The sequence below is a fragment of the Argopecten irradians genome, chromosome 15, assembly GCF_041381155.1.
Source record: "Argopecten irradians isolate NY chromosome 15, Ai_NY, whole genome shotgun sequence".
NCBI lineage: Eukaryota > Metazoa > Mollusca > Bivalvia > Pectinida > Pectinidae > Argopecten > Argopecten irradians.
Window position 1 is genome coordinate 8,365,778 of NC_091148.1, and position 12,199 is coordinate 8,377,976.

A 12,199-nucleotide genomic window follows, 5' to 3' on the forward strand; every position below is an offset into this window, starting at 1 on the left:
TGTCACGGCTGATATAATTTCTTTTGATCGATACCAATCTCCCCTTGGGTTCATCGCGGTCCAAATATTATCCTGTGAAATCAGGAAAAGCGCGTTGAACTATGGGATAGATTGGGTCGCTATCAGGACGAAAAAGGTTTCAATATGGCTGTGTATCAGCAGGTTGAAGTTTATCGTACCAACGCCTAGGGAAAACAATTTTGACTGTAAAACAAACTGATAGCCTCTTTGTAGACATCTAAAATGCCGCAATGTATCACTTGTAGCATTAAATGAATGGACAGTGCACAGTTAATTATAGAAAGCATGACAGTTAACGTATACGTATGTTCCTATATCACAAATTATCGAATATGCAATGTCCAGTGAATTGGTGAGACTGTATAGTCGGTTATTACGTGGGTCATTATTTTCGCGATTTCGCGAAATCGGGGAAATATTATCCCTTCAAAAATAACTAGCTATACGGTATATATCAAAAGAATCAATTGTAATGGTCTGTTTTGTTCCATACCAGGATTGGGCTGATTTCGGCTACCCTCTGTCGACAACCAGTGACGAGGCATGTAAACTGTATGATGCTGCTGTTTCACAGGTAAGTAAAATTCAAATCAAGTATGCGGAATCAAATTAAAATAGAAAATCACGTACCGACTGATTCGATTTTTGTCAAAGATAGTAATTTGGTAATTTGGTAAAATCTCGAGTTTTGCAGTAACAACAAATACTGTAGCAGAGCATTTCGAATAGGAGTCAAGAACACCTTCATTGTTCTAAACAATACTCGCTAATGATGAATATTAAATCTGTTAAACTAAAATGCGAAATAACGTATCGAATGATTCAATTTTGTCAGAAATAGCAATTTGTGGAAATTTCATGACATTTCAAAAAGTATGAGCCAGTGATGACAAGCCAGGGGTCAATCTAGCTCCCATTTACTAACGTTTATGGGTAGTTTCACCTCAAGGAATGAATTCCCTTCTAGCCTGAAATCCCCCTCTTTGAAGCTAAAAAATGACCGTTTATGTAACACTATTTTCCCTATGACTTATTTTTTGTTATTGTTTTAAACTTTTGTTTGCAAATGTCTTCGTATTTATCATACAGCTTCTGCATATTTTGTCATAAAGTCAAACTTTTAATTATTGAGCTTAAAATGTCTTGTCTTATTAAATCTAAACATAAAATGAATTGTTTTACAGATCTTTTTCGTCAAAATTAATATAATTTTGGACCAATATAACAGTTGTTCAATTCCTCTGTATTTCGCCAAATTTTCCCCCAATTTTGAAAAAGGGTAGTTACCACCCCCCCCCCCCCCCACCCCCAAACCCAGATTAACCCCTGCAAGCTAACAGTATTAGGAGGCTAGAAAACTGACACTCGAATACCGAGAATGAAAATGAAACAATGAATATATAAATAATGTTATCAAGAGCAATACAAACGTCGATGTACAGTGATGTTCTGAACAACATTAGTCTAATGAAAACAAAATATTTGCCGATTTAGACAGTTTGACAGATCTTAAACGTGATACAATTGATTTTCTACATTGTTTCGTTAAGGACCATTTCTTCTGAACTACATGTACTTAGCATTTAAAAAATATGAATAATTGTGACTTTGTTTTTTTTCTTTATATACATGTCGGTACAAAGATCCAATTTTTTTTCTGTTGTTATTCTTATGACGTTGGACTAGAACATACAAACATTCCGCAATAACGCAATAACCTGCTCTTTTATTCCTTTTGTCGATGACCAGTTAACGGGATGGTACGAGAATCCAAACATCGGAGGCCTGAGTGCTACCATTGAGAAGATGCTTGCGGCTGATCCTGAGTTTGGTAGGGTTCATCTTCGACATTCCATAGGTTATAATATTACTGTCGTAATATCCACTCATGGACTATGTCATAGTAAAAATGTAGGCTCTGTCTGCGACAATAGACACGCATATAAAGCATGGTCCTTGATGTACATAAAAACAATCGAATAATGGCACATCCGTGGTTGACTTGTGGCTTTTGAAGCTAGGAGTCGTGCTCTGTAAAATCTGCAAAGGAATTTTCTGCCGGGTTATGGTTAGTCAGTTTTCTTTTTCTGCTAAACTGCCATCAGTTTTGCGATGACATAGCCCAGGGGTTGATATTATGACAGTGATATCGGGGAATTTGTTTGCAAACTGTGTGAATCCACTCCCAATTTCATAAAAAAGTTTACCCAGTTTTATTTACCTGAAAAAAAATAATATTTCTGCTTAAATAATTAGGAGGCTTATAATACAAATTTAAACGACTTGATTACGCAACGACACTCGAATATTTCGCGCCTTTGAAAATGTTTTCTTCAGTAGTATATGAATAAAAATGAAAAATTTGCAATCAAATTTATAAATTGAAAATTAATGCATAAAAAGAATCAATACAAACAGTCGATTTTGTTTGTAGAAATGTTTGTTATGCTGAGGATGATGCATGTTACTGAATTTAATTCCAACAAACTAGTTTCGAACAGAATAGAAATTCAAAACACCTGGAAAATAAACTTTGTTTTGAAAGTAATGGAGATCACAAAATGGATTACGTATTATATTGGATTTGATGTCTTAGAAGCGTGGGTTTTACCGGCTTTTAAAATGACAAAATTTTGCCGATTTAGACAGTTTGACAGATCATAAACGTGATACAATTGATTTTCTGCATTGTTTCGTAAGGGACCATTTCTTCTGAACTACATGTACTTAAGCATTTAAAAAATATGAATAATTGTGACTTTGTTTTTTTTCTTTATATACATGTCGGTACAAAGATCCAATTTTTTTCTGTTGTTATTCTTATGACGTTGGACTAGAACATACAAACATTCCGCAATAACGCAATAACCTGCCTCTTTTATTCCTTTTGTCGATGACCAGTTAACGGGATGGTACGAGGATCCAAACTTCGGAGGCCTGAGTGCTACCATTGAGAAGATGCTTGCGGCTGATCCTGAGTTTGGTAGGGTTCATCTTCGACATTCCATAGGTTATAATATTACTGTCGTAATATCCACTCATGGACTATGTCATAGTAAAAATGTAGGCTCTGTCTGCGACAATAGACACGCATATAAGTATGGTCCTTGATGTACATAAAAACAATCGAATAATGGCACATCGTGGTTAACTTTGTGGCTTTGAAGCTTGGAGTCGTGCTCTGTAAAATCTTCAAAGGAAATTTCTGCCGGGTTATGGTTAGTCAGTTTTCTTTTTCTGCTGAACTGCCATCAGTTTTGCGATGACATAGGCCAGGGGTTGATATTATAACAGTGATATCGGGATTTGTTCGCAAACTGTGGTGAATCCACGCAGTGGATTCTCCCAAAATTTTTACAAAAGTTTATTACATAACCCGATGAAGTTACAAATAGTTACATCAATGCTTATATTAATTTTTCAGACTACTTGATAAAATATAATACATTTAAACGTACGACTCTATTACGCAACGTCGACGTCTCTATTGTGACGTCTTGATAACGTCGAGTTTTCGCACCTTGCTCAGATGTTTTCTTCGTAGTAGTATGAATAAAAAGAATTTGCCAATCAGAAATCCGATTTAGCATGAAAAGTAAATACCAAAAAAATGAATTCTTATTAAATCAATCTATATTTGCAGTGATGGGCCACATACTGAACACCAGCATCAAGTTAGTAGGAACTGTATTTATCGCTGAGGATGATGCAATCAGAGAAGAGATTACAAAACTGGAACAACTAATGTCCAACAAGACTGTGACAGAGATAGAATCAAAACACCTGGAGGCAATCAAACTCTTGTTGGATGCGTGAGTAGCATAGGGAGGCGGTCAAAATGTTGTTAAATGCGTAAATTATATTGGAGGGTACTAAAACTGTTTTAGAAGGGTCGGTGATGTTGCCGGCTTTTAAAATGTTGATCACGAAGGTAATCATTTCGGATATCCAATTTCTGTTAAACGCATGGTACAGGTCAGTCTCAGCATTTTTTTTTTTTTTTTTTAAATAGATGAAAAAACAGAATGACAGATCCACTTACACTGGAACTTGGTTAAAACGAATTCAGATAATTCGACAGCCTAGCTTAATACGAAGTACTTTGTCGACCCCGGCCGAATTCCTTTTTAATCTTTGTTTAAAAAACCCATATAACATAAAAAATGCATATAACTTTAATTAGCCAGTTGATTATATGTAGTTTCGTTGGGTTTTTTTTTTTTTCGTTTTAGAGATTTAAAGGGAGCGGTAGCCACATATGATGCGATTCTACACATCAATCATTTTGATATTCTTGCCATTCGGAATTTATTCTTCGGCGGATTTTTCCTTGGGGCTTATGGTTATGCCCGAGATGTAATGAGTCGAGTCGTACATGAATGGGACCCGAGCATGCCATTGTACGGGTAAGATATACAGTATATGATTTCGATGAAAATGGACAAGCTGTTTTAGTCAGTTTATTTTTCAATTCAATCATTCCAACCTATGACCTCTCCAACCTATGATGACCTCTCCAACCTATGACCTCTGCATTTTGCATCTGTTTACAAGATTCATTTCCCATGATATAAGCAACAATCATTATTTATTTTCATTGATTTAAGCACTCAAATGTATTTATTCTCAATGATTTCAGAATTCAAAGTTATTTATTCTTAATAATTGAAGCACTCAAGATTTTTACAGTTTGTTAAGCTGATCAATTTAGATACTTTTAACTGGTCACGATTAGTGATAGATAAAATTGGAAACAGCTTTAAACTGAAGTAGGAATAAACCACTTATAAGTAATTTAGCAATATGTCTTTTTGATACAACTTTGGGGGCTGACAAGCATGTCATTTTTAGTAGGCTAACATTATTGACACATAACTATATTTTCACAGAAAAATGACTTTCATTATTCGATATTTTCCCTCTTTGACTAACCATGATTTTGACACATATGCTTTACTCTACTTTCCATTGCCCATTTGCAGGTACTTTCTCGGGGAATACGCATTCCTTTCACAAGAAACGTACCTTTTCCAGCGTGCAGAACGCGATGGATTTCGGGTAAGTTTCACCTCTTTCAGTAATATGAAACAGGGTTGGATTGCGGCTGACAACTTTGTTGTTTGTAAACGTCATAATATATCACGGATTTTCTCAGAAATGTTTTTTAATGATTTATAGATACAAACTGGCATTTCAAATGTCACGCATATACCCATGTACACTCTTTAACTATTATACGTAAAATGTTAATCTTTCAACGATAACATGCATAGTTAATATGTTAAAACGACTCAGCGTTAAATTGGTCTGATAGAATTGGGTGGACGGTTTGTTTGCAATAATGCATGTATTTGTGGAATTAGTAATTTTACTTGTCACTTTCTATGGATAAATATGGTCTTTTATCCTGCAACCAGCGTTAGTGTTGTTGGATTATACCTATTAAACACATTTTGCTGCATTCGGTGCTGACGGAAAATAACTGTATTTTAGAATTTTAGAATTTTAGCACGTGCGTCGATTCGACGACCAACTTCCAAGGCGAAGCATTGTTTGAAAGACGGACATATTTGCAACAATATTGACATTTTCAGCTCAAATGTGTGTGTTTTGAATGAATGTTGCAGGATAAAAGATATACGTGTATATGGTCAGCGTTTTCAAATACAAGCTGTTTTTTGGTTGGGTCAGAAAGAAAAAAAAGTAGCTTGCGAAGGCTTGCCACGTTTCTCTTACTTAACCCTCCCCAAAATACAGCTAATATTTTGAGACAGTAATCATGTATCCTCTGCACAAACGACCACCTCTTTTCTGAAGAGCTGACATAAACGGACGAACCTCCACATTTTTTGCTTTTGCTCGTATTTACCTTAAATATTTTCTGTTTATTGTAGACCGACTTATTTTTTCGCGACTACTTAATGTCGCGTTTCAAAACTAATGAAAAATTCGCAGTGATATAATATCGCGATCAAGACTGATAATACTTCACTTTACCTTCGCATTTTTCGTGACGATGGATCTTCGCGATTTTTTTTATAAATAGCAATAAACGCGGACACGACTCGCACATGACTCGCACGCGAAAATGAGTTAATTTACCGTAAAACCTTGAGATAATTTATGTATACTATTTTCTTCCAGGCGCTGGAGATAAACCGACACGACATATTCGCCACACACGCAATATCACATGTGTACGAGATGCAGGGTCGAGTGGAAGAAGGTCTAAAGCTGGTAGAGGGATCGGAAAAGGATTGGAATGTAAGGATCTCATGAATTATAATTTAGTATTCTTCAGTTACTATTAGAATCATTCACGCTATAATTTAGGGAACAAATTTAATAACTTATTCCTTCTACCTAGATATGTATGTATTGAAAAATAAGAATCAACGACAAATTATAAAAAACAAACCTCAACGAACATAGAAAAATAAAACTCAACGACAAATATAGAAAAATAAAACTCAATGACAAATATAGAAAAATAAAACTCAACGATAAATATAGAAAAGTAAAACTCAACCACAAATAGATTATCGTAAAAAATTAAATGATTAAGCAAATTCTATGTTATAATTTGTTATACTTTTCTTCGATTTATATAACCCTTACATCATTTTAGTGTGCATTACAATTACTTGTAATTATATATATAGTTTTTCGTCCCCCCTCCCCCCCCCCCCAAAGTTTCTTTTTGCTTGTTGTTCGATTATATACCTATAATACTATAATATATGATATTTAGATATATGTAATCTAATCGACGTTGAGACAGAAAGCTGTTGTTTTTTTGACGTGTAATGTGAAAAATAAGTTGATAAACAGGCTAAAACTTTGCCATTGTTCACCTGTTCAAGATTTTTGAAGTATGTATTAACGAAAACGGGAAAATAATCCTTCAATAGTATCGTCAATCTGAACGAAATTATATGTTCAATCGATTCTGTTTTTTTGTTTTTGTTTTTTTTTTTAGATACTTAATTGGTTTGATGTTCCATAAAGCATAAAGTCGTGCAAATGGGATAATATAGATATGTTTTAAGAAAAGAGTTTTGCTATAAATCTCATATTTTCTTTGTAGGTATGTGATAAACTGGCTTGTCACATGTACTGGCACAACAGTTTATACTACGTAGAGAAGGTAAGTCGATTTTATGTTTTAGTACTACAAATAAGAGGGTTTTATGGTGTTAGACTAACCTCTGATAATTATTGTAAACCAATTTGTTTTTGAGTGCGATTAACTTTTGCATAATTTGCAGGCAGAAATAAAATCGCGAAAAAAAATCACAGTGAAATGTTTTAAATACAACTGAAGAATAAAACCATAAAAGCCGTGAAAAGAAATTGATTTTCAGAATGTTTTTTCTTTCAAATTGGTTGCTTTTCTCACCACCTCAAAGTCTGGCATACATAACATATATCTTCATGACAATACCCTCGATACTATCACTGTAGTTACATCCACCCCTGGACTGTGTCACAGTAAAACTGAATGCAGTTTAGGTAAGAAGAAAAAAATGGCCAATCACTTGCAGTGGCTTGCTTTTAAGATAACAGAGACCGTTACGCTCACATTCAAAGCCATGCAGTCCACCACAATGAACTGTTATTCAATTATTTTTATGAACATCAAAAGGCCAAGCTACCTGCTCATCTGTGCTCACAGGAGCCTTCAATTTCCAATGACATACTCTAGAGTTGAATATAACGACAGTGATAGTAACCACTGGAGTATCGCGGATGACCTGACAATAATCCAGACACAATACGTCAACTCGAACATATCAAATATAATGGTACAGTTGTTACTTTCATTTTAGGGCACTTACGAAGAAGCTCTTAATATATTCGACAACGAGGTAAGTCAATCATTGGTTTTTTCTATTCATATCTGAAATTATTTCATGAATCAAAAGTTTTGATTTTAATAATTAACGAAGAATGATTTTCATATCCACATTTTAAAAAAATATTTGTGAAATATTAGTTGAAATCTTAGAAAGTAAGCATTTTCTTTTCACCTATTTATTAAGTGTTTCTACATTAAAATAGCCTTTTGATGACTGTAAACTTACTTACTTTGCTTGCGACTGAATGTAGTCAAAAAATTGCAGTGAAAAATCAATACGGGAAATGAAGTCGCCATGAATATCATGAATTTTAGATATCCTTAATTTGTATTATTATGGAAGCAGTGACCTTACTCCTAAATTGATATATATTAGCCTATAAAATGTGTAAGATATATACATTGATCTTTATAACGGCGTGAGCGTGTGTGTGTACGTGAAGTTTGGTATGATCCATGAGTCGTTAGTGCGCTGACAATCACGCGGATAAACGGATGAACAGACGGAGATGTATACGACATAACTCTACGGTTTCACTAGCAAGTGACAAATAACAATTTCCTGGATGATACCATGGCTTGAAAATGTCAATAGTTATTTTAATAAAATGCAAGGAAACGAAATATGTTTGCGTGTGAACGACATTATATTACGTGGAAACAAATAAAATAAAAAGAATAATTCACGCAATATAAAAAGAATAATTCACGCAATACTATTTAGTTCCCATGCAATCTTACTTTTTCTGTCCGTTCCGACATATATGTAGCAACCGTAGGCAGATAATGTATTTATATTATTGAAAATCATTGTTACGTGCCAGTCTTCGTGAACGGGTGGCTCGACTGTAATATGTCGTTCATTTCAGCTTGTGAAAAGATATAAAGATTCCAAATCTCCCGGGCATATGGTGGATTGTAGTTCTCTGTTGTACAGACTAGAACTGGAAAGTAAGTACTAGTTTTAAAACTCATGACTGTGTACAATAAGATAATCCGGACGCCGATAGTCGGAGATATCGGGGACTATATTTGAGTATTGACTAAATTAACGGACTCCGGCGAAACGGTAAATTCGTTACACTGACGGTTTGGGCTGGAAAAGTTTAACCTTAATTCGTCTAACATATTGCATGGTCCCAGAATTTGTTGAAACCCAAAACATAATAATTGTTAAACTATGACGTTTTTCACTACGAGAATATAGTAGACCTTTCAAGCATATTTCCATATGCTTCACATGTACAAATGTTAGCGTTGTAATGATTTTGTTGTTAAACTTTCACGTTTTGCTTAAAAAATATAGTAGACCTTTCGAGCCTATTCACATATACTTCACATCTACAAATGTTAGCTATGCAATGATTTTAGCGTTTTAGCGCCCATGTCATTACACTACTTCAAGTGCAATGCTAACTTTTGTCCGAGGTGATGTTCTGTATGTTGAGCGATTGGCAGATGGCGCTAATATGCCAATAACTGTCAGATGGCGCTAATATGTCAATAACTCAGATGGCGCTAATATGTCAATAACTGTCAGATGGCGCTAATATGTCAATAACTGTCAAATGGCGCTAATATGTCAATAACTGTCAGATGGCGCTAATATGTCAATAACTGTCAGATGGCAATAATATGTCAATAACTGTCAGATGGCGCTAATATGTCAATAACTGTCAGATGGCGATAATATGTCAATAACTGTCAGATGGCGCTAATATGTCAATAACTGTCAGATGGCGCTAATATGTCAATAACTGTCAGATGGCGCTAATATGTCAATATTTCATCAGATCGCTTAAATTTGAGTGCTCTCATTTAAGTACACGTACAGTATTGTGATAATAGATTGCCCAGTTGGAGAGAGATGGAAGAGTGTTTTTGAGATTATGGATGGAAGTTTCAAAAATCACAGCAACCTATATATCGACCCACACTTACTGATGACGTGTCTCGGAGCCAAAGATAAGGAGGCAACAACAACTTTCATGAATACTTTCAGGGAGTCAGTCAGGTATTTTTTCAAGAATTTAGTCTATTAGCATATAAACTAAAAACCAATTTGCACCCTGAATTAACGGCGAAGCGGTTTATGATCTGACTCTATTTATTGATAGACCACAATATATTTGATTTTTAAACTAGATACAAAACAAAACACGACGGTGAAATTACTATTAACAATCTGTCATTTTAAAGGGTTTTTTTGCAGTACAATTTTACTTATACACCATTTCTGGGGTTAAAGGTAGGTTTCGCCCAATGAAATATAAAGACTACGAAATTGAAATTTATCCTATACATAGATATAATCTTCAGATCATTTTCAAAGCATACAGCGAACAATATGGGTGGTCAGTTGCCTAGCTTGACCAGGAGAATACTTCTCTAAAAATAGAGCGAATTCAAGCTTTACATAGAACATGACGTATTTTTTCCAAAACGAGGCCACAGCAACAAACGGAAGCGTGCAACAAAATGTCAGATAGAAGTGACAGTCTTGCCACGGCATGTTTAGTTAAAAAACAACAACAAAAAATCGAAGTGCGAGGGACTGTTTATACATATCATATAATCTAAAACACTTCATGTTACTTACATACGCTCGCTAACTTTGTACACCAAATATACATGTAGTTAGTCTGCGGCTGTTTGTGCGCTGGCACATGTGTTGAAATTTAACTCGCCACGTGCAATGCCGTTACACGAGTCCCAACAGATCCCGGCAAGTTCCGCTTGAGATGTGGCTTCTGTTTCTTCTATTGCTACATGCCATCTCTGAATTTAAATCCCTATAGATATCCTAGGGTGCTACAGAATCCATTATAATTTCCTCCACTTTGTTGCCGATTCAGATATTTTTTTTCATCTCACACACTTTCGTTCAGCCATTTTGTTTACTTTTAGTGCGTGACAATGCGCATGCGCCAAACTTTGACAACGCAATCCATCGCAGCTTCATTTGCATATTATTTTGTCTGACGGACCCGTAATAAATGTTTTCAAGACACATTTGTTCAATCTCAAACACATAAAGAAATTAAATTGAGATATATTAATATGTTTTTTCATCTTTTCTTCCGCTTATCGCATTTCACAAAAAATATTTATTTGGTTGGGCGAAATCTACCTTTAATATTCATTCCGTTATAACAAAAAAGCACTTTCTGGTGTGAGATAATTTTGTGGATTTCGTGATTCAAGTTAACTCGCGAAAGTTTATCTCCATAAATGTATATATCATTTAGTTTTGAAATCCGCGAAAGTTCATCTCCTCGCACTTGTTTTGAATTCGCGAAACTTAGCAGCCAAGAAAGAAAATTGGTTCACTGAATCTGAAAATGGAGTTTATGTTATATAGCAATGGGCATGGATACAGTAAAGGGATTTCTGAGCAAATCGTCCTCCCCCTTTGTGAGGCTATACAGGCACATGACGAGGGTGATTATAGTAGAGCTGTCGATCTTTCTTATCCTCTCCGGCACGAAGTCGTCAAAATTGGAGGCAGCAACGCCCAGGTAAGAGCATGTTACCTACATATAACATTGTCAAACGTCTCTTGTTTACATACTGTGATTGCTAGAAAACATATATTGGCTTCCTCCGTTTAAAATGACGTAGTCATGATATCATATGAAACGTTTTAAGCTCGTGTTATAATTTGAATTCATTTATTACATTCAATAATATTTGTTTGAAATTTGAGGTTATTTTTTAATAGACCGAAAGAACTGAACATCAAGTATTATGATGTCTTACACGAATAAATCGGCAAGCTTGTTGGCCAAACAAAAGATAACAATGCGTCACAACTAAATTTGTTTTGTGGTCTAGTTTCATCTTCTGTGATATATGAGGTGTAGATGAAATGTTATACTCTTTGTAGCTTGTTGTAATTAATTTATACCTTTATTACAGCGAGATATTTTCGACCTTCTACTGATCGACTCTGCTTTGAAGTCTAACAAAGAAGAACATAAAAATGTCGGAAGGTAATATTTCGTTTCATTTTGAAAAATCATGTTTTAGAATCTACTCATAAATGAAAAAAAACAGAACAGATAAAATTTCGATAAAGTTATAGTATTTTATTATTTTGATCAATCCAAGATGTCCCCCATGACATTACATCTAATTCTTTTCCCATTGGACTGTTTTAAAGGTCGTCAGATGACCGTTAATAATGCCCTTGGGGCTCTTGTTTGAAAAAGCTGTTGTTGCACAATCATTACTTAATTCATTCCGTTTAGGGCATAGTATCACAGGCTGCGATTAATTATATTTAATACTTTAATCCATTATATTAAGAAGTAAAATATA

At 34.8% G+C, this 12,199-nt stretch overlaps 1 protein-coding gene across 1 annotated transcript in view; it reads left to right on the forward strand.

The window, feature by feature from the left end:
- Positions 1 to 12,199, forward strand: part of LOC138309693 (tetratricopeptide repeat protein 38-like) — a 63,146-nt gene that overhangs the window by 17,118 nt on the left and 33,829 nt on the right. Inside the window, exons 3-12 of the mRNA XM_069250912.1 lie at positions 518 to 595; positions 2,923 to 3,004; positions 3,665 to 3,833; positions 4,254 to 4,427; positions 5,004 to 5,079; positions 6,166 to 6,285; positions 7,109 to 7,168; positions 7,851 to 7,889; positions 8,749 to 8,830; positions 9,728 to 9,893. Coding sequence (XP_069107013.1) covers positions 518 to 595; positions 2,923 to 3,004; positions 3,665 to 3,833; positions 4,254 to 4,427; positions 5,004 to 5,079; positions 6,166 to 6,285; positions 7,109 to 7,168; positions 7,851 to 7,889; positions 8,749 to 8,830; positions 9,728 to 9,893 — 1,046 coding nt within the window. The remainder of the gene's footprint in view (positions 1 to 517; positions 596 to 2,922; positions 3,005 to 3,664; positions 3,834 to 4,253; positions 4,428 to 5,003; positions 5,080 to 6,165; positions 6,286 to 7,108; positions 7,169 to 7,850; positions 7,890 to 8,748; positions 8,831 to 9,727; positions 9,894 to 12,199) is intronic.